General features: G+C 44.4%; 1 protein-coding gene across 14 annotated transcripts in view; it reads right to left on the bottom strand.

Annotated features, from left to right (window-relative positions):
• The window catches only part of Camta1 (calmodulin binding transcription activator 1), a 791,014-nt gene that overhangs the window by 699,727 nt on the left and 70,350 nt on the right, over positions 1–20,937 (bottom strand). For 2 of the 14 annotated variants that reach the window (XR_008721044.1, XR_008721045.1), the window contains exons 4-5: positions 11,414–11,497; positions 9,039–9,188 (exon numbers count right to left, since the gene is read on the bottom strand). The exons of 10 other annotated variants lie outside the window; for them this stretch is intronic. Coding sequence is in view for 1 of the 4 variants with exons in the window: in XM_055615338.1 (XP_055471313.1) it covers positions 11,489–11,497 (9 nt within the window). In the remaining 3 variants the exon portion in view is untranslated. Of the gene's footprint in view, positions 1–4,052; positions 4,433–9,038; positions 9,189–11,208; positions 11,498–20,937 lie in introns of those variants that run through there. 2 more of the 14 variants (XR_008721043.1, XM_055615338.1) reach the window with 2 other exon arrangements.

The following is a 20,937-nucleotide window of genomic DNA, read 5'->3' as shown; positions in this document are numbered from 1 at the left end:
AATTGAAAAGAGTGAGCAAGGATCAAACACTCACCTTCCTAGTTTGGACAAACTGACCTCACTTTCAGTGAGACTACAATGCACAGCAGTTAAGTAATTGTGCTAACACTGCCTTTCAAAACCTGAGCGTCTGGTCCTCTTCCATGACCCGTGCTGTGACTTACAAGTGACATAATAGAGTCCTTCTTTTGCTGGGACCCACTGCAGTCTACTTCTCATTAAGATTTATGCATAAAGAGATGAGTCAGTCTGTAAGCAAAACCCACTCAGTGGTGAGGAAACCCTAACCAAGCTACAGTAAAGACTCTTGGTCCCCTCACCCTTCCCCTCAAACGCTCTCATTAGGGTAAAGAGAGTCTGAGAAAGCATATGTAGGAGTAAGTTTTATTATTTCCAAAACATGTTTCTTGAGATTTTTTTTTAATTCAAGAATACATTTAGAAATAAACAGTCTCAACCACACTTGAGCCTGGGCTCTGACAGGCTATAAACCAGCTGCATCCCTCATTCTCTTTTGACACCAGCTGCTATTAGAAGACCACAAAACCCAGGGCTCAATGGGCTCTTCCTAAATACCTGTGCTCAGAAGATCTTGACAGGAATTCCTGGTTGATTTTAATATTGCAAAGAAAAAGATAAAAGGAGCCTAAAGTAAACTTAGAATTGATAAGGGGTGGAATTGGGGCACCATCCAGTGTTTTTCTTGGCGCTCAGATTGTTTGCACTAACTGTCAGCATGAAAAGCAAGGACAGATGTGAGCCACGGTGTTCCTATCTATCCTGCAAACTAAAGCCTTTAAGACTAAAAAATAGTCTCTAGACTAAACTCATTTTTATTAATCTCCAAAGACTCAATGTGGGTCAAAGCCAACATACATACACACACACTGATTTGTGTAAGTGCAATATAAACAATATAGCAGTTAAGCTGCATGGCAAAAGGTTGACCCAGGCCTTGTTAAGAGGCCTAGAGAGAACAAGGATAGTATGCACACTGCTGTCTGTATCTGTACCACACAGAAATGCCCTGAAGCTGCTAAAAGTCAGCTTCTATGGGGATTCAAACACCTTCAAGATTGTTGAGCTAAGTATTACTAACAGAATTTGAGGGATTTGAGGATTACGGCAAAATAAAGATCAGCATCTAAAGATACATGGAAATAAAGACAAGACTCTAAAGGCTACTACTCTCCCTCGGGGAGAGCTGCCTGGAACACTCACGAGAGAAACACCTTTATTAGCTGCTACATGAATGCTCCGATTCAGCCCGAATGAAAGCAAACAGACCAAGCTGCCATATGAGGAACAGCCTGCAGACATTATGGCCTGTGTTTCTGATATTACTATGAGAAATCCTGCTCCCAGCCCAGAATTTCAGTGAGGAAGCCGAGCCCTCAACTCACGCTGATGTGCAGACTCACCCCACGGCAGAAGCTTAAATCAGAGCCCTAAAACACCTGGGCTCCCCTCTTGCCTCACAACCTAGAAAGAGCTAAGTGGCTTCAGGCAACTCTCCCAGCCTTTCAGGAACCTGAGCTTCTCTGTCCCTTGACACTAACTGTCCCTCCAGTAACACTGGGCTGCACCTCCATGGTCTCCTGCAGATCTCTGCTGACTACTGTGCTGGACATGAGCTTCCTGAGCACCTGAGGTGTGCTCCGACTGGAGTGAGGTGTGCCTCAAGTACACAACACACACCAGTTTCAAAGGCTGAACCCAAGCAGCGCTGCATACCGACAACCTTTGCAATACATGCTCACACACGTCACCTACGCTGGGTGAAAGACAGTGCAATCTATTAAGGCTCATTCCATTCTGACCTTTTAAAACCAGCTCCCTTGGCACTGCTGGTAGACAGTCTGTCTAGGTCTATGTGTGAGCACCATCATTCCTCCAGAGTTTCAGCTTCAAGTACCCACTCTGGACACCATCTAATTCCAGCAATTCCTGACTCCTGCTTCTTAATCGCTGTGTTGCGGCTTCCTGCTGCCTGCTCTTCTCTCTCCAGCTTTCTGCCTGGCACCTTACACAGCCCATCACCACGTGTACTCTTTGTACAACACTCAGCAATGCCACTGAACTCACCCAACAGCAGCCCAATGCCAGGTTAATTCCAGTCCTATTCCAGCCCTGGCCTGGCCTGCACTTAGCTCATGAAAACAACTCCACAACTAAGGCTCAACTTTCTACCCTCTTAGTTCCACCTGAAACTGCTGGTAGTGGGGCTTTCCCCAGAAGTTCTCAATGAGCCACATAACCCCATTATCACCAGCCTCCTCAGTGGTGCCCTGCTCGATGCTTAGCAAAATCTGACAGATGACCACTGTTGCTAAGGCCTGTCCCCTTGTATGCCTTCTTTGCTCTCCCTCCTTCTCCATAACACTGGGTGGCTCCGTGCTCAGAGCACTCCATCCATGGTTCTTCCCTGCAGGACTCCCCTCTCTACAGCCTCTCCACTTCCAAGCCCTATTGTAATGTTAATACCGCTCCACTGGCTAGTTCTAGCCTAGGCCTCTCCTCCAAGCTAGACTGACACATGACTATGCATCTAACACCTACAGGAGACATCTTAAAAGCCGGTGTATCCAGAACACAACTCAGTTACTCCCCTTCCTGCCTGCCTCCCTGTCATTGCCATAGCCTTCCCAGTTCAGAGAACTGCACTCTTCCAGTTTCTCTGTGCTCAGCACTGACACCAACCCCATGAGTACCCATGTATCAGCTCTCAATGACAAACAGCCCACACTCAACCACTCCTGACCACATCTGAGCCACTGTCAGCTCTTGCCTGCTTCCAGTCTCTTTAAGTCCGTCAGCAGCAGCACTTCCTAAAAAGGGCCCAAGGCAGCTATATGGTCTGCTGGGCTGGGCTACACAGCTGAAAGACAGCTTCGGACAGTCCTTCATGAGGGAGTTACTCTGCTATCCACTGTGTGGCTGAGACGGATGCATGAGGTAACAGGACTCTTCCAGCAGAACTACAACTGAGCACTAAAACCTGAATTCTTATATGGAAGATTATCACTGATGTTCTTCATCCTACATTTAAAAGGTAAAAAGCATTCTGAGCTTGCTAACTGTATAAAATGAGGAGTGAGATACTGTCTGTAGGCCCTGCCGTAGACTCTGCCTAGAGTTGGGGAGACAGAGAGGGGCATACGTGTGTTTTCACTTGTGCACCTGTGGGGCACACTCAGCCATGCATGTGCGGGTACAGGCCAGAGGCTGACATCAGGTGTCAACCTCTGTTGCTCACCACCTTATTTTTTAAGACAGAATCTCTCACTGACCCTGGAATTCACTTCTTCAGCTACATCAGTGTGCTCTAGGGATCTGCTCTGTCCAACACCTCCCTGGCACTGGAACTATAGAGAATTTAGCTACATCCCGGTCATCCTGCTTGCACAGCAAGTATTTTACCCACTTAGCCATTTCCCCAGAACCTGAAGGGTCCTTTTCCTGTTTTTCTTCTGCTAAAAAAAGAGGAGGAGAAGAGAGAAGAGAGGAGGGGAGGGGAGGGGAGGGGGGAAAGGAAGGAAGAAATATTCGATGGCTCCAACTCACTTAGCAAACTCAAAAGGCCTTAGCCAGGTATGGTGCTATCTGCCTGTAATCCAGCACTCAGGAAGCTGAGACAAGAGAACAGAGCCTCTGAGGCCAGCCTAGGGCAGCATATAAGTTGCAAGCCAGCCTAGACTACATAGGTGAGACCCTCTCTCAAAAAAAGCTTTACCTATGACCTTAAAGCTTCCAGGATGCTACTACTGATACCTCCCATCGTTCTCACTCCCTCCCTGTATGGACAGTGGCAGCAGCTGCTACGGTGTCCTCCTGGCCTCTAAGATGTTTCCAGAGGCCCCAGAAACATCTTAGGGCCTCTGATTTGATTTGAAGCTATCCTACCTACTTGGGATGTCCTCAGTCCAGGTATCTACATGGCTCATTACATCACATCCCCCTCATCACCTATTGGGAGACACATTTACAAGTCACGCCTGAAAGAGTGCGCACAAGAACACTCTCAGATCCTGGTGCCACTCAACAACGCTCACCTCAGTGCGTCAACCTGTTGCCACTTATTAGAAGAAACTGGTCAGGCAGCTTCATTAACACAAAATCTGGGAGTCTGGACACCTAGGCTGAAATGCCAAGGGCACTGCTTACTCAGTGAGCTGGAGCAGCTTAGCCTTGCAGCAGCCTGGCCTCATCATCGATGACCCGGGAACGAGGTGGCACACACTGCCCTGTGTTCCTGAGGGGTGAGGAATGGACTCATACATGGAGCTGCACATAGAACCCCAAGACACCGCTACTCGGTTTGTGTTTCTTGTTGCTTTTTCCTGACAGCAAAGGTCTTCAAGAGGAAGAGGGGAGCTTCTTTAACTGCTTTCTTCCGGCACTGAGATGGTCTCATACTAGACATCTGTTAACACTTTAAGGGAACAAATAAATAGATGCTGGGCATTAATCACTTTGGAGCTGTTGGGAGAGTGCAAAAGCTTTCTCTCAAGTTATGTCAGAACAGGCAGGACACTGGGCTTGGTACTTGGCGGCTCATGCCTGTAACCCCAACACTAAGGAGGCATAGGCAGGCACATAGGCACAAGTATAACATCAGCTTAAACCAAAGAGTGAGACTTCATCCGCCCCCTCAAAAACAAAAATATTCTGGGTAGTTTTGTACATGTTGTACCTCCCTATAGAATGAGTGACCTTGCTTCCTTGAAGCAAGACACACTCACTCAGTACTTTCTGAGTAGCCAGAGGTTAACCTCACAAGCTAAAGGTCTCCTATAATCTCAGGCCATGTGCTCAAAAGTTACAAAAAAAAAAAAAAAAAAAAAAAATAGCTTTCAGTCTGTCAGATTCAAATCTGCACATGCACAACGCTGACTATTATGTGACATTTTCTGGATACCACTACAGAAGACTAGTCAAGGTGAACAGATCACAGGACAGCTCACCAAATACTGAAGTCTCTCACACAGAGGTAGACAAATTTCTAACTAGCTTGGAGACAAAGACTTTGCTCAAGGGACGTCCCAGGTCGCATGGGTCCAGTCTGTCTCACACCTATAACGTCTTTCTCCCAGGCTAACTGAGCCTTGATTTATACATAGTATTGATAGGTTAAATCAGGTCCAAGTTCTACCATCCTGGGATGATACAGGCCCTTTTTGGGGAAACCATACAGAAGGGATGGGGAAGTGAAAGTGGCCCAGTGCTCAGCAAAGGTAGGACTAGGCTGCTTCTAACCTCTGAACTAACCATGTCAAACACAAGCATGTCTTCAGGACTGGTGATGTGAACCTGGCAAACGAGGCATCGGTGGAGCAATGCTGTTTGGAACTGCCACACCTGTGCTGAAGGCCTTCAACCCTGTGTGCCAGACTGAGTAACTGAAACCTGGGAGCAGAGGCACAAGTGGTCATGGTGAGGTACCACACACTCCACACACGGCCTGCCCGTCTCCCTAGACTGCTCTGGTTTCCTCCTGATGGTGATGGAAGTTTAAACAGTGTTTAGAGGTCACTGGGAGGTCCTGAAAGCAGTAGATCTAGAGAGGTCTTTTCTGTTAGCCCTTACGGTTGTTGTGTTTTTTAAATTCTGCACTTGACTGACCATTAAGGACACCGTGACACAGCAGAGGACCACTGTGAGCCAGCAGCATAAGTCACATCTCAGTTCTGTATTGCTGTACAGTGGCAACACCCGAAGCGTCAGGAGGCTGCTGCTCTGCTTTAACACTGTATTTAGCTGATGGTCCTAAATAATACTCTGTCAGCTTTTGTAACCCGGCACAAAACCGCGTGCCTTGTGACCTAGCAGCTGGGCTGCGGTAATGCCCTTGACTGCAGGCTTAAAAGCTTTGGTCAGGACGTACTTTTGATGTATTGTCTTTCCATATCAGACTGCAATGATTACCCCCAGATGTGTCATCACACAGAGTGCTACCAAAATTAGATTATGGCCAGTTAGTGAAACTCCCTCTCCCCTTGCTACCACCATGGGGGCTGCTGCTCTTTGCTTTTGTCTGCAAGATCGAGAAGACACAGCTCTTAGGTTTACAGGATGCGGGATAAGAACCATCTGCCTGGTCTGGTATTCTTTAATTAAAACTTTAATTACAGATATATCTCTGCACAGATACGTGCCGTCTATCAGCTCCTGCTCTTAATTACCTGCACTAATGAGAAATGAAGAGTCAGCACTCACTGAGTGTCTACTACGTGCAAGAACGTGTGCTGGAGGCCTAAGGGAGCTAGAGTCCAGCAGGGGGACCCAAAGACAGACCTCGGCCAAGAATTTCACTGTTCCTTGTCCTGCCCTCTTGGCACCATCTCTGGAAAGATGAAGGAAGCTGCATGGGAGCAAGAACAAGGACTGAAGTGAAGGCTGAGCCACTTCCATAGGACGCTGGCCACCATTTCCTAGAGAATCAGTTAACTGGGGACTAGAGCTACAAGCTGCTGTTCCCATGACACCCTGCCTGGCAGCAATTTAGATGCTATCTTTCTCATCAACCGCCTTGGACTTGGGCAGACCTTTGTGGGGAATGACAGAGCCCCACTACATGCCTCCACAGGAGCCACAAGGGCAAAGGCTATCAGAAGGGTCTCAAAGGTGACCAGGTGGCACCCAGGCCATAGCTCTAAAGACATACATGGAGCCACCTGACTCTAGGCTGAGGCCTCTGCTTCCCTCAGAGTCACCCTAACCTTATTTCACTTACTCTTGTGGGGAGAAGCAGAAGCTTAAATACTGACTGTTCCACCAATGCTGCTGGAGGCAGGCAGTTAAGGCTTCTATGCTGCCATGTTAGCTGCTCCACCTAACATAGCACTGTGTGACAGCAAAAGAAGCAGCAGGTCTGAAGGCCTTCCCTCTCAGGAACAGACTCTCGTGATCAAAATCAAGGGGTTCAACACGGGCGAGCATCTATCTACCTTACACCTTAAAAGCTTACACAGCAGCTATGTAGAAGCCCAAGGTAAGAAGCCTCCAATACAACCCCAACTCATTCTAGTGCCTAACAGGCACTGCTTGGTGACTTAAAAGCCTCACATTTTTTGGCCTACTGAAACCCATGTGGCAAAATTACCTAAATCCTCAAGATGAACCAAATCAGGGGAGATGATCACAAATGGATCCTAACAATGTTCAAGCTAATAACGGTAGCACCCATTTCTTTAAAAAGAGATACCAAGACACATCTTAAAAGTCCATTTGAACTCCTACTATGTGCTGGGCCCCTGGAGGGTTTATAAGTACATTACACTGTAATGATAGATACAATGTAAATATCAGGGGTAAAAAGAGACAAGGGCACCCAATGCTTTGGAGGAAGAAAGGAAAAAGGAAAACTGGATGCACAGCACATGAGGAGAGAGAAGAAAGGTGGCAGAACGAGAAAGCAAGAGCAGCCCTCGTGCTGCTTACTTCTATTCCGTACAGCCCAGCCCCTAGGGGGATGCTCTCAATGAGGGTCTGTGTAGACCAGGTTGTCCTGTGGGCACATCTCAGGGATTGTCTTGATACCTTAGTTAATACAGAAAGACCCAGCCTGAAAGTGGGCAGCTCCACCCTCTGCTTCTGTGGGCACAGAAAGCCAGCTAAGCACTGAGACATGTGTGCTTGTTGCTCTCTGCTCCACCATATCTCTGAGGACATGATGTGAGCAGCTTTCTCAAGCTCTGCTGTGACTTCCCACAGCAATGGACTGAAAGTGAATTTTTTGAGCTGAAATAAACCGTGCTCCACCTAAGTTGCTTTACGTCAGTTTTTTGTTTCTAAGTCACAGCATCAGAAATAAAACCAGAGCCCTGTGTTTCATGAACCTTGACCCTTAAGCACAAGCCTGACTTTGCAATGGCTTCTCACTGAGGACTGTTGTACATTGTACAGTACAATGGCAGGGGCGTCAGGTACTGGTTAGTGTCTGCTGAACATTTAAACCAGCCCAGAGACCCATTTTAGGTTGCAGAGTAATCTGCTCTAGAAGTAACAGCACTGGCTCATACATCCCAGAAAGACATATTTATATACGTGTACAAATTATTTACCTGCTTTTCTCCTTGTCTATAAAATAAAATTCCAGGATTTCTTATTAGTGGTTCTCAGCTAGAAAAAAGATCAGAATCAAGGGCTAGAACAGTGAGCTACGTGGTTATCCAACCATGCAATGGCTCCAGATACACAGCCAGGCCTAGGGAAGCCACTGGCCTAAGTGCCAGATCTAGAGCACACTGAGGTGTGAGCCTGCAGAGTGTATGAAACCTACCTGAGCACCTGCGTACTCACACAGGCCTCCCACCTCCTGGGTAGATATGGATGAACAGATGGTAGAAAGCATTGGGAAAAACACCTGATACATAGTAGTGCACACAGTGGCAGTGAGGTCATTTCTTTACTTCAGAGGACACTGGAGCCTCCTGAAGTTGAGGGAATACTAGGCAGTTCAACACCCTGACTTCCTGCCACCTATGTATGCCAGTTACAGGGTTTACCAGGGTGAAAGGTGAGTCCAGGTAACCAGGCAAACAGTGACTGCCCTTCAGCCTTTTTCCTTTTGTCTCCAAAGTCAAATATAGGTAAACAAAAGAACCTTGGAAAAAACGAAACCAAAAAGAAAAACACAAATGTTAACAGCAGCAGGTGACGCAGCTCCTGGTGTCTGGACCTTTCTCAAGGCCAGTGTAGCTCTGCCTGAGCAGGCACCTGCTGCAGATGTGCTTACTCACCGTGTGCTCTGCGGATCCTCTCTAAGCAGCCAAGGGTCTCAAAGCAGTGTTAAAGACTGAGGGAGGAGGTCTGGAGCCAACTTTGCTTGAGGTGCATGGCAGGCAGAGCTGGCCACGTTGCACTTAGCACTGCTCTACAGACCTTACGCACATTAACTCTGCTAGAACTCACCATGATCCTGTGAGTGGGTGCTATTACTGTCACCCCACTTAAAGAGGAAGTACACTCAGGAATAGGGCAGCTAGGTAATGTGCTGCAGTGAGAACACTTGCATGAGGCCAAGGTGGGATTCGAACCTCAGCAGTCTGGCTCCACAGCCATGGTCCCGGCCCTTCACCACGGGGTTCACTACCACTGCCTCTTGGCACAGCCATAGGATGAGGTTCAGTTTCAAAAGCAACTTTCTTCTGAGTTCTCAGTGTGTTTCATTTATCCTCCCAACAACCCTAAAAAAGCAAGTAGGAGACATACAGTATCTGTATTTCACACACATTACAACGGAAGCACAAGAACACGGCTTACAAACTCCTACCTGGGAAGTCAAGCTCCTAATTCACTGTTTTCAAGCCAACTCATGTCTTCTCAAGTTGGTGTCCTTTAGTTTTGGTTAACTGCCTTAACAGATACTGATGTCATGCCCAGACCTTTGTAGTCCAGAGCAGACTTTCTCACTCTCAGACAAGGATCCCCTCAGTGAATCACAATTACACAAACAATATCCATGGGGCTTACAACTTAGTACAAGTCCTAAATGCTAACCAAAAACTATTTTGTTCAAAAATAAATAGTCGATGTATTCAATTACTAGCTCTCTGAGGGGAAAAAAAATAGGTTATCTTTAAAATGTACTATGAAGTTGGCTTTAAAGAAGAATCTAACTTATCTCATCACAATGACAATGAAGACATTTTCAGTTCTGCTGTCTATTAATGCGTCCTCGGCTCCTACTAGATTTATGAAGAAAGGACTGGACTCGAGAGAGCCGACTGTCAGCGGGGAGCTGGTGACTCCGTTGGGTACCATCAGGCAGCTGAGAGGAGCCGACTGCCTCCATCTCCTGCCACTCTAAGAGTCTATGAGCTCTTACGTCAAGTGCCATTCCTTTGCTGCTGAAGGACAGGGCACCCCAAAACCAAACAAAGGACACAACTAAAATGGGGGAGGGCTTTGGGAGTAAGGAAAACACTCCTGCACAACTGGGCAATGCATTACGATGATAGTTTTTTAATCACCTGAATGGTCAAGGTTGAGCCCCCAACTCCCAGGACAAGCACAGTCCCAGGGGCTTCATAATCACAGGAGACTTTGTATTTCTCAACTCTAGTGTTCTGTGATTCAGTGACAAGATACGATGCCCAGCATGCCAGAGGCAGCTTTGTAGGTTATGTGGGTACAACAGGAAAAAATTATCTCGGAAGCACCAAGTGCAGGAGTTCTGGTCACCAGTGAGCAGCTTCTCATACACTGTAACTCTAATGACTGATACAAGCTTTCATAACTTTCAACAAAGCTCAGAAAGGACCAAAGTCTATTTCAGTGCTCACCTACAAGTTTTAACTGTGTGCAAGTAAAATATCAGCATTAAATGCTAATCTGTGCTTCACTGGGCCATGCTAAGAAATTATGGGGGAGAGGGGCTTATAATTCAAATAATTAAGTATGGTTTTGAAGTTTATTATGCTTTGTTTTTACGATAAATTCATAAAAAATTGTATTAACTTGAAAAATTACTGTAAGAGAAAATGGCCTAAATTAACATGTTATAGGGTCCATAGAGCTGACTAGATTTCAGCAAAAACAAAATCACTGTAGACTATGTAAACCGTTACTTTCCCTTGTATTTAAAAGAAGCAGATTATTAAGGGATAGAGGTGAAACTTGATGAGATAACAGTATTCTCTTAGCCCCCCCCCCATCCGGTTTTTTTTTTTGTTTGTTTGTTTGTTTGTTTGTTTGTTTCCCAAGACAGAGTCTCTCTGTATAGCCTTGGCTGTCCTAGACTCTATTTGTAGACCAGGCTGGCCTCAAACTCACAACGATCTGCCTGCCTCTGCTTCCCCAAGTGCTGGGATTAAAGGCGTGTGCTTCTTCTAGCCTTTTAATGAAATAAAAAGTTTAAACTTTTTTTCTTAGTAAAACATGAGAACTCAAAATATAATCTGAGGATTAAATGCAAAATATGGCATTTAAGAGAAATTTAAACTGCTACCATTTCAATTTAAACAGCTACTGTTTCTGAGGGGAAGGTGACAACAAAGCTATGTAGGAGATGTGAGGGAGGTGTGTGAGGATGGAGGAGTGTGAGTGTGTATGGAAGCGGGTGGAATGGGAAGGGAGACTCTAAGCACCCTGAGTATATATATGTGAGCTACATGTAAACATCAGCTAATTCACAGTTTTTGCAAAACATGGACAGAAAAGGAAATACCCTACATGGGGAAATGCACTCATTAAACTTAAATTTTAAAAGGATGAAAACACAGATTACACTTTATTCTTAACAACCAAAATGAATTTCAATACAGAAAATGAAGACAGCATTTTGCAACTTTATCACTCAAAGGAGAATCTCTACTTGAGGAAATCAGTGTGCTGTACTTGGAGAGATGAAATGTTACAGCTTGTACACCAAAATTAAAAATGAAATTAAATTAAAAAATGAAATGGTTACCAAGGTAATGCAGGTCAGGGGATCAAAGGTGAAGGGTCACACATTATTAAAAAGAAATCCAAAAGGGCGGCTGCATCATGATCTCTGCAAAACAAAGGAGCTCCAGTAAGTACAACTAGCATCTCCCAGAATCAACAATCAAGCTCTTGAAGTTCTCCCTGAAAATGAACAGTCTTCCCTGATTCCATGGAGAGCCACTTTTATTCAGATACAAAACCAAATTTCAATCATCTATTACCAACCAAAAAAATTACAAGTATTTAACCACTCATATTAAAACCTCAAATATTTCCAATTGAAAGTGGCTGGGAAGTACCGGCATTTCATTTCAGTTGGAATCCACACACTGTTTTCTGGAAATGACAGTGTTTGATAAGTTGCCAACATATCAGGAATCTAATTTGGTCACAGCATGGTGAGCTGAGTTTTTTTCGTCCTTTTTTTTCTTCTTCTTCTTCTTCTTCTCCTCAAGGAATGAGTTCCAAAATTGAGTTTTTGCAAATTTCTTTCATTTGAAGTAGCTGCATAAAATTCCCATTATTGGAACATTTAGTGTAACAATGTTCTAGGAGACAGCAATAAAGTGATACATGATAAAATAAACTCTATGACTACCTATTAAGTCTGTTCTCACATTCAACTTTCACTGCTCAGGGAAAGGACATTGTAAGCAAAATAACAACTTGCTACCTCTACTGGAATCATACAGTTAATAGGAGCCTGACATGAGGAAGAACCAGGGAGGGAAGAGATATCTGACAGGCTTCATTTCTCAACAAATGCTATACTTACTTACTTCCATCAGCAAACTAATTCATGTTCCTAAAAAAAAAAAAAAAAAAAACCAAAACAAAACAGCAGAGCGGAGGCTTTGTTTGAAATATAACTACTACCTAGGCTGTGGTCCACCTAGGCTGACAACCACAGCAAGCGGAACAGTGACAGTGAATGCTCATTCCCTGGCAGAGCTCGGAGGACAATTGTCCTCACTGCCTTTAGTCTGAACATGAAGCCTGAGTAGGCTGTTTCCTGATTCAGGATCCTGACCAGGCATTGGCTAAGAAACCCTGTGCACAGTGGCCCACCTCTTGAGGCAGGTGAAGAGTAGCGGGGGGGGGGGGGGGGGGGCTTGGTTTGGTTACCATTTTTGAGAATCTCATCTCACCATCCCTCCCCCTGCCCCGCTTTAGTTTCATGCTACCACGCCGAACACTCAACTCTGTTAAAAATTATGTTCCCATATACTTACGCATTAAAATACAGACAACTGTCCGAAAGGATTTATTAAAAGGAACAAGACATTCCTTCTAGCAGCTTATGGAAATCAATAAAATAATACTATGAATGGCAGCTTTTGCTCCCTCTGATTAGGTTTTGTTAAAATAACACAGATCACATGCACTGGACTCGAGTGTTAGTGCCTTCAGGCCACATCTCTAAAAGCACGGCTTTCCCTTAAGTTGCACAGCTACAAAAAGTAAACTAACATTCTGTTTTTGGAACACTCATCTCACACAGTCTGGCACATACATATTTGCTGCTGGGAGGCATGCAGGCAATGTTGAACACTGCAGAAGGAATCAATACCCCATCAAAACAATGCATACAAAGCTTTAGCAGCATCATTACTGAGGCCATTTCAGCACGTTTGTAACAAAAGGAAAAAGCTAGCCTGGCATTAACTCAGGTTTTGTTCTCCTAGAATATCTTCCATTGAAAAGAAGTACTGGCTCTCTTCAGATCAAGCACTGTATGTAACACATCTACTACAGACACATTCATGATCTCTTCTTGACAATAAGATGGCTTCAAGATGCTTTTTACAGTCTTCTAAATCATTCTTAAAATTCCATAGCTTACTAAAATAGTTCCCCAAATTTCTGCCAATTCATCAGTTCCTGCCAGATGTGTTAGACACAGACTATTCAAGGCTAATGTGACCTCAAAGTTGTCAACTGCTCCCTAGTACATCCTGACCTTTCACGGGAGTGAACTTGTCTTCCTACCTATACACAGGGCAGTTCTGACAGACAGCCTTTGAATGCAGCTATACCCTCGGTAATGACAAGCCAGTTAAAACAACAATCAATTGAAAATTTTAATCACTGTTTTCTGGTTTGGGGAGAAGGAGAGGCCAAAGGCAGGTTACTATGGTTCTAAGAAGCACCTAGAACAGCACTCAGGAAGGTAAAGGGTGTACGCTACCACTGGCAGCAAAGCCCCCAGCACTAGTCTCCACTATGGCGAGCAGCTCTGGGAGCACTGACCTGCTGAGGCCAGCAAGGGACGCCCTCAAGAGTCCCTCCAGAGCGCAGGGCTGTGAACACCAACTTGATCTGAAACATAAGCTCTAGGAGGCTCAGGGCTGGGTGGCAACAACCTCCATCCAGGGGCTAGCTCTAGTCCTAACTGGAGTCAATGTCTTTTCTCTTTGGGATTATCTGCTTCCCAAACCATTCCCCAGCCTCAAGAAGCAGTAGACCTCATGAACCATAATTATCCATCTTCCTTTCCTTCTCCAGAAGCCTCTCTTGCCTTCATTAAAGCTACAGTCAGCTGGTTATGAAGACCTCACTGAAGTAACAGAAAACAGACTTAGGAGTTCCCACAGATTGGAACACACCCTGAGCCAGAGAACCACAAAGAATTTTCTTTCAAGCAAGGGCAGAGCTCTAGATCACCTCAAGGAAACTGTACAAAGCTACAGCTTGTTTCTTCTCACACCTGGTAACAAAAGTAAACAGTAAATGCTCAGAATCTTTATCCAGCCTCCAAACCTTTCTGTGTATCCCTGATCTTTCCCAGGGACTCTCTCAGGCAACTGTCTGAGACAGGCTTATGAACAAATGCAACTCCTTTTTCTCTACAATCTGTAAGCAAAGGCCTGCTAGAGGAAACAGGTGCTGTCATGTTTCCCTTAGTTGTTAACTTCGAAAGTAACAAACACAAACTGGGAAGAAATATACAATAAAGTAGTCAAGAATCTAGAGTCAGGGAGGGCGTGAGAGAACTGAAGAAGCCCAACAAAATAGAACCCTAGACATTTTTCTGGTTCTTTGCAAAATGGCTATCAACACTATTGTGTAAATGCTTTCTGTAGCAGACATTAAGTTCAGCAAGTATGTGTACTTATTAAAGAGACAATCAGCCAAAAGCTAATTAAAGGTGATGGTGGAAATTTTGTTTTTAATCTATAAATATAAATACATAAATCCGCAGCATGCCATTTTGTAGCATCAAATGAACCTGAAATATATCCAGCTTTTCAGTTAAGCAGAGACTATAGTTCTGTTATCACGAAGAGAGAAGTGGCTGGCTTCTGTGCCTGTGGGCTCACAGGCCCCCATGTCCGCAGACCCTGTGTCTTCAGCCTCCCTATTCCAGGCCCCCATATTTGGCCCAACACAAGGCAGAGCCTCCTTTCCTCTACCAACCACCCTGTGTCTTCTGGCTTTCAGAGTACCAATCTTCTGTTACACGTCTCTAAGATGAACTAAGATACCCATCTGTTTTCCAAAACTTTTTATGAATGATAAAATATTCTACAATTACAATCACAGTATTCCTACTATATTATTTCATTTCTTTTGGTTTTGTTTTATTTTGGAAAGATGGTCTCACTACGTAGCTCTGGCTAGCCTGGAACTAGCTATATAGACCAGGCTAACCTGAAATTCACAAAAATCTACCTGACTATGCGTCCCAAATTCTGGGGTTAAAGATATGTACTACCACACCCAGCCCCACTATACTCTTTTTGGGGGTACAGTAGCACAAACCTGTAACCCCCAAACTAGGAAGTTTGTGGCAAGAGGATTTAGAGATCTGGGCCAGGATAGACTATACAGTAAGAGTAAGAAAAATAAAGAAATAAAAAGAAAGAGAGTAAATGGAGGATTTAAGAGAAACAGAAAAATATCGAAGGTGAATAAGAAATACCTTCAACAGTGAACATAACCTTTCCCTCTGGAAACTTAGAATATTTCACAAAGGATAAAGAGGATGGGGAGGAATTGTGAGAGGACCCAGAGGATTTCTGAGGGATGCACATTTTCATGGCGCTGAGGCCCCTCACACCAGGAATATAACATGCAGTTACGAAACACACACACCAGTGTGCAATGTAATAGCACACTGTCTCGCGTGCAGGAGCTAAACAATCAACCTCACAAAATTAGCATACAAGAACAGTGCTTCCCAGAGCCTGGGACGGCTGAGGCCAAGAACAAAACATAGTGTAGGGGGAGGAGGGACAATGTGTGCTTTTGCAGCTCAAGCTGGCCCAGGCTGGCCTCAAACTCACGGCAATCCTACTGCCTCAGCCTCCCCAAGGATTGGAATAGTACAGACATGAGCTTGGCCAGAAGAGTAACTTCTAATATTCTGTAACACTGAGGAATGAGTGGTGGACAACAATTATATATTTCAAAATAACTTAAAAAAATGTTCTCAAAATATACACGCATACCTATGCACCCTCAAGTTAATAAATATGCCAATCAATAGCTCTGATCAGTACACGCTGAGTAAGTGTATTAAAACACCATAATGGATCCAATAAATATGCAATTACTATGTATCAATTAGAAATAAAAACAGGGGAGCTGGGGACATGGCTCCATGGATAAAGCACTTGTCACACAAGTGTAAGAGTCAAAGTTGGGATCCCCAGGACCTGCGTAAAGCTACAGTGGTTTCATCCACCTGTAACTCTACAAGATATGGGGCCAAAATAGGAAAATCCTCAGAGGCTCACAGCTAGCCGGCTGTGTAAAGCGGTGAGTAAAAACTCCTGTGTCAAAGTGGAAGGCAAAGGTTGTCCTCTGACCTACACATGTGCCTGCACGTTGATCTCCAACAGACACAGCAAACACAATCAAGAATTCCATCAATATGGCTGTAGCTCAGTTGTTGCTATGCTTGCCCAGCATGTACCAAATCCTGGTTTTGATCTCCAGAAGCCCATAAACAGGGTGCAGTAGTATATGTCTATAATCCCAGCACTCAGAATATACAGGCAGAAGGATCAGATATTCAAGGTCATCTTCAGCTATGTTACATAGCAAACCCAGGTCAGACAGGACTACATGAGACCATCTATATGAATAGTTATTTTAAGAGTGTATTATTTGTCATTTGTCAGCTCCTCAATAAAGAAGTCAGTGAGGATGAGGATGTTGAGTGGAAACAAGGAACAAGGATTTAGCTTCACACTACACTCTTAGAACAGGACATGCTGGGAAGGCCAACCGACTTCTATGGAGACCACTGCTCCTGAGCTTTTGCTGCTTGTCTACTGCCAGAGATGGCAAAAGAACCCTCCCTGTTCACACATACAGACACAAACAGATGCTGTGTTTTTAAAATTTTTGGTATTGGTTACCCATATTGGCTGTACACCTGAAAAAGCTACATTTCCAAAATCAGATTGGCCTACCACATTTATAAAACCAAGTGAGCCTTGGCATAGCCAAAACCCACTCCTTTCTAGAACTATCAACTGGCATAAGGGTTGACAAAAAGCACAAGTTCCCCAAGTACAAATTTAAAAGAAATAAATAAGAAAACAAATTCACCACTGGCCTCACCAAACTCCTTGTTTACAGACTTCTTAATAACACACACCAGTGTTCACCTATCTATTTTTCAGACTGGGGAAGACACTGCCATCCGAACTATCACCCGTAAACAGTCTCTCAAGCTCTAGCAGCAGAGTGTAATTCTAAACACCAAGCAAGTAACTAAGGAGTCTGTCTTCCTGCCAAGTCTCAGATGAGTCCAGTGAGTCCATAACCCTTCCTCTAAAATGGGACCCAGGTAGGCTGAACCTATTATCCTCCACTCCTCCTCACAGACACACTGGCCTCAGCGGGTGACTAGACAGTAAGTGGCAAAGCTGCTAAAATGAAAGTTTGAAAGAAACTTCAAGCTTGGAGGGATAGTTCAGTGAGTAAAATGCTTGACATTCAAGAATAAAGACCTGGATTCAGATCCGAAGAAACCATGGAAAGCCAGATGTGGAAACAATGGCCCTACTAGACACTAGAGGCTAAAAACAAAAACAAAAACAAACAAACAAAAAAAAAAACAAAAAACAAACACTACAGGCTATTGCCAATGCTCTTGGTTACCTTCCAGAATTTGCTAACTTCCAGGCCCTATCACTGAAGACAGCACACAGAGTTGATCATATAAAAAGAGATGCCAAGCTAGTACTGACACAGAAGCATCATCTACTAGCTGGCTTCCATAATGTTGGAGGGTGCTACACATGCTACCAGAGAAGAAAAATAATCTTACCCAGTTGTAAGCCCTGCAAGTTACAATGAGGACAAGCCTGGGAAGATGTGAGCACTGGTTTAATAGCAGCATGAACATTACGGAAATAAATGACCCCTTTCTGATTTGATTTCATGCCCACAAAATGAAACCTATACCAGGTACTATTTTGGGCCAGGAACCTTTGGCTAGACAGACAGATTATAGAGCCCAGGAGAGACCCTACTATTATTCTACTAAACAGAGATAGTGCTAAACCAACTCCTAACGAGTTAACATTACAGCCATTTCTCAGTGCTCATCAGAGTTACTTCTGTGTAAGTACTGATAATCAACAAACTACAACTGGCCAAGGTGCAGAAAATAAGACACTGAAGAGTAGTCAGCCCTAAATGAACATACATACTACACTCCCTCCTCCAAAGGCTCAGAACCATTGAGGAAGAGGGGACAGAAAAGTGTAGGCACCAGAGGCAGTGGATGAGTACGAGAAAACAGGGCACCTAGTCATATGAACTCACAGCAGTTGTCACAGTACAGACAAGACCTGTGCGAGCCAAAGCCACACCAAATCCCAGCATGGAGAGGAGTTGGGCATAAAGTTTCATTCTTTGCTGGGAAAAGCTACTGGCCATCCTAAATCTTTTCCTCAAATACAGTTGATTTTAAGAAGAAAGAGTAGATCTGGGAAGAATTTGGGAAAGGAAGGTGATCAAAACACAGAGGAAATTCTCAAAGAATATCTTTTAAGTCTTTAAAACAGAAAGAACAGTACTGCAAAGATGGGGAGGCAAGCTATATGATATAAGGGTTCTGTTCAACATGTAGCTGAACCATAGTTAAAGCAGGGAAGTCTGCCATTTCTTCCTTTTGTGACCTTGGGGTATTATTTCATTTTCAACTATGTCTCATATTCTTCATTTATAACAAGAAAGTATTATCCCTACATCACAAGGTTGCTGTGGGAAGTAACTAAGGTGATCAAAGCACCTATCAGCACCCACGCAAAGAACAATAAATGTTAGTTCTGCAGCCAGCATGATGCAGCTGGTCCTGTAACATCTTCATGCCTAACCCCCCATTCCCGCTTACCAGGGGCATACTCATGGGGGATGGGAGATATAGGTTCAAGATGGTAAAACTTAAAATTGGAATTTAGGGTTCATAGCTCAAACTCTAAAGGGCTGGTCTGTGGGGGTCTCCTCCAACTCCCAACTGGTTTGCACACACCCCGCACAGAGCACTGCAGTACAGATTCATGTACTGAGCCAGGAAAAGAACTGGGGCCTCAAGAGCAGAGGCTGAGAATGCACATCTGGACCCAACCCTGACCCTCTTGCCACCCCTTACAGAGTAAACAAGAAAGGGTGCAGACTTCTATCCTTGAAATAAAAGAATAGACCCAAGAACTTGTTTATAAGTTAAAGGTGAAGAGTGTTTGTTTTCTAACAAACATTCAACCAGTGGGCAAACATTTATCAAGCACCTACCTAGGGGTAGCCCTCAAGAGCAGGGAACAAGGATGGATACTAAGAAAGGAGCAGAGAGAAAGTCCCAGCCTGATCTACCACAGTGATACAGGTACAGCTCAGACCCAGATCAAGAAATTTCAGACCACATAGGTATACTGAAAAAGTATAGGATACTATAAAAGTCACAACAAGAGCATCTTTTAACCTTCTGGGGGAACTAGAGAGAGCTAGAGGAAAACAAAGTGGAGAGAGAGTGAGCCCCAATCCAAGTAAGAAAAGAATGTGGAAGAGCTGGGAATGCAGAGGTTCCCAGGTAGCTGGGAATGCAGAGGTAGCAAGACCCAAGTCCTGTGGAGGGTGCACACAAAGTCTTGAGGAAAATGTACTTCTAAAGACCATACTAGATGAGACCAAGCTAAAGACCGGACTACTGTGAGCACAAAGGTCTGGAGAAAACCCAGTGCGTTCTGGGACACAAGGGTCTTCAGCCTAGAAGGAGTGGTGGTCATAAAGAATGAAAATGCATTTGAGAAAAAGATCTAGGAAAAATTAGAAAAGCCGTAATGCAGATCAAAAGAAGGGCAAAGTGCTGCAAATGACCCTCAAAGGGAACAAAACAGTGGCCTTACAGCGGATAGAGCTGGCTGATATTAACATCAACAGTTAATAGGTCGTGCTGAAAACAGATGCCTTTGACATAATTTGGTAAGAATGGTTCTTTTCCTTCTAACCATTTACAACCTCCATCTAGTCATGAGAAAAGTCAGAAAACAAATCCAAACCTGACAACATCAAACAAAACATTTCTCCTGTCAAGGTCAACACCACCAAGACAAGAGAGTGTCAGTTAAATGAAGTCTAAGTAGATAGTATGGCACACTAGACTGGGTTCTGGAAAAGCAAAGGACATGAGGAGGAAGGACAGAGGTGAATGAAGTGTGCAATACAGGTTATGATGGCATCAGTTTCACTGGGGACCAGTGAACCAGACAATAACGGGAACAATATTAACCAGAGCCAGGCACAAGGCACAGAGCTCACTAACATTCTACAACTTTTTACAAACCGTAAAAGGTTTGTCTGAAATCTGACCCTAACATTTGACTAGAGTTGGAAGCTGAGGTTCTCTTTTCTGAATAAGACTCAGAAGGAGATTTGCTAGCTCTATTTCAAACCTAAGGTAGGAGTATCCACCAGATCTCCTTGAGAGACCAAGAGGCAGCTCCAGTGTGGATCTCAGGAGAGTCCTTGGCAAACTGAAATTATGCAAGGCAGGAATTAGAATGAAGTGTCAGAAGAGAAAGCCCCCCCCCCCCAAGTAAGCAGCTCACCAGCACAGCACTAAAGAGCAGAGTGGAGAAGGAAGGAGGAAGGAAGAAGAAGACCCAAACTTAGAAAGGAGAGAAGAGAACAACAACTGTCAGAGCTGACTGTGATGAGGAGATGCTGGCCAAAGAGCATAGCCTTCCAGCTGTAAAAGGAATGAGTTCTGAGAACTCAACGTACACCCTGCTGGTACCAGTTAACAATAACTGTGTTGCCTATTTTAAGTTTGCTAAAAGTCACCTCCCCAGCAGACACGCTGACTGTGCCCGCCATTACACACTACACACCCAGTAAGCAGCCCTACCCTGGCCTTCCATGCGTACAGTATTTAGCAATTATATACCACAGCGTGCCACACCTTTAAAATCAGTCTCATTCACACTGTTATGCTCTTGCCCTCTTATGATCCCTTTTTATCAGAGGCATCTTATTTTCATGAAAGATGAA

Source organism: Psammomys obesus, unplaced genomic scaffold (genome assembly GCF_907164565.1).
Source record: "Psammomys obesus unplaced genomic scaffold, mPsaObe1.curated_primary_1811, whole genome shotgun sequence".
In the NCBI taxonomy this organism is placed as follows: Eukaryota; Metazoa; Chordata; class Mammalia; order Rodentia; family Muridae; genus Psammomys; species Psammomys obesus.
Note: the sequence above shows the minus strand (reverse complement) of the source record. Positions and strands in the feature narration are given on the sequence as shown.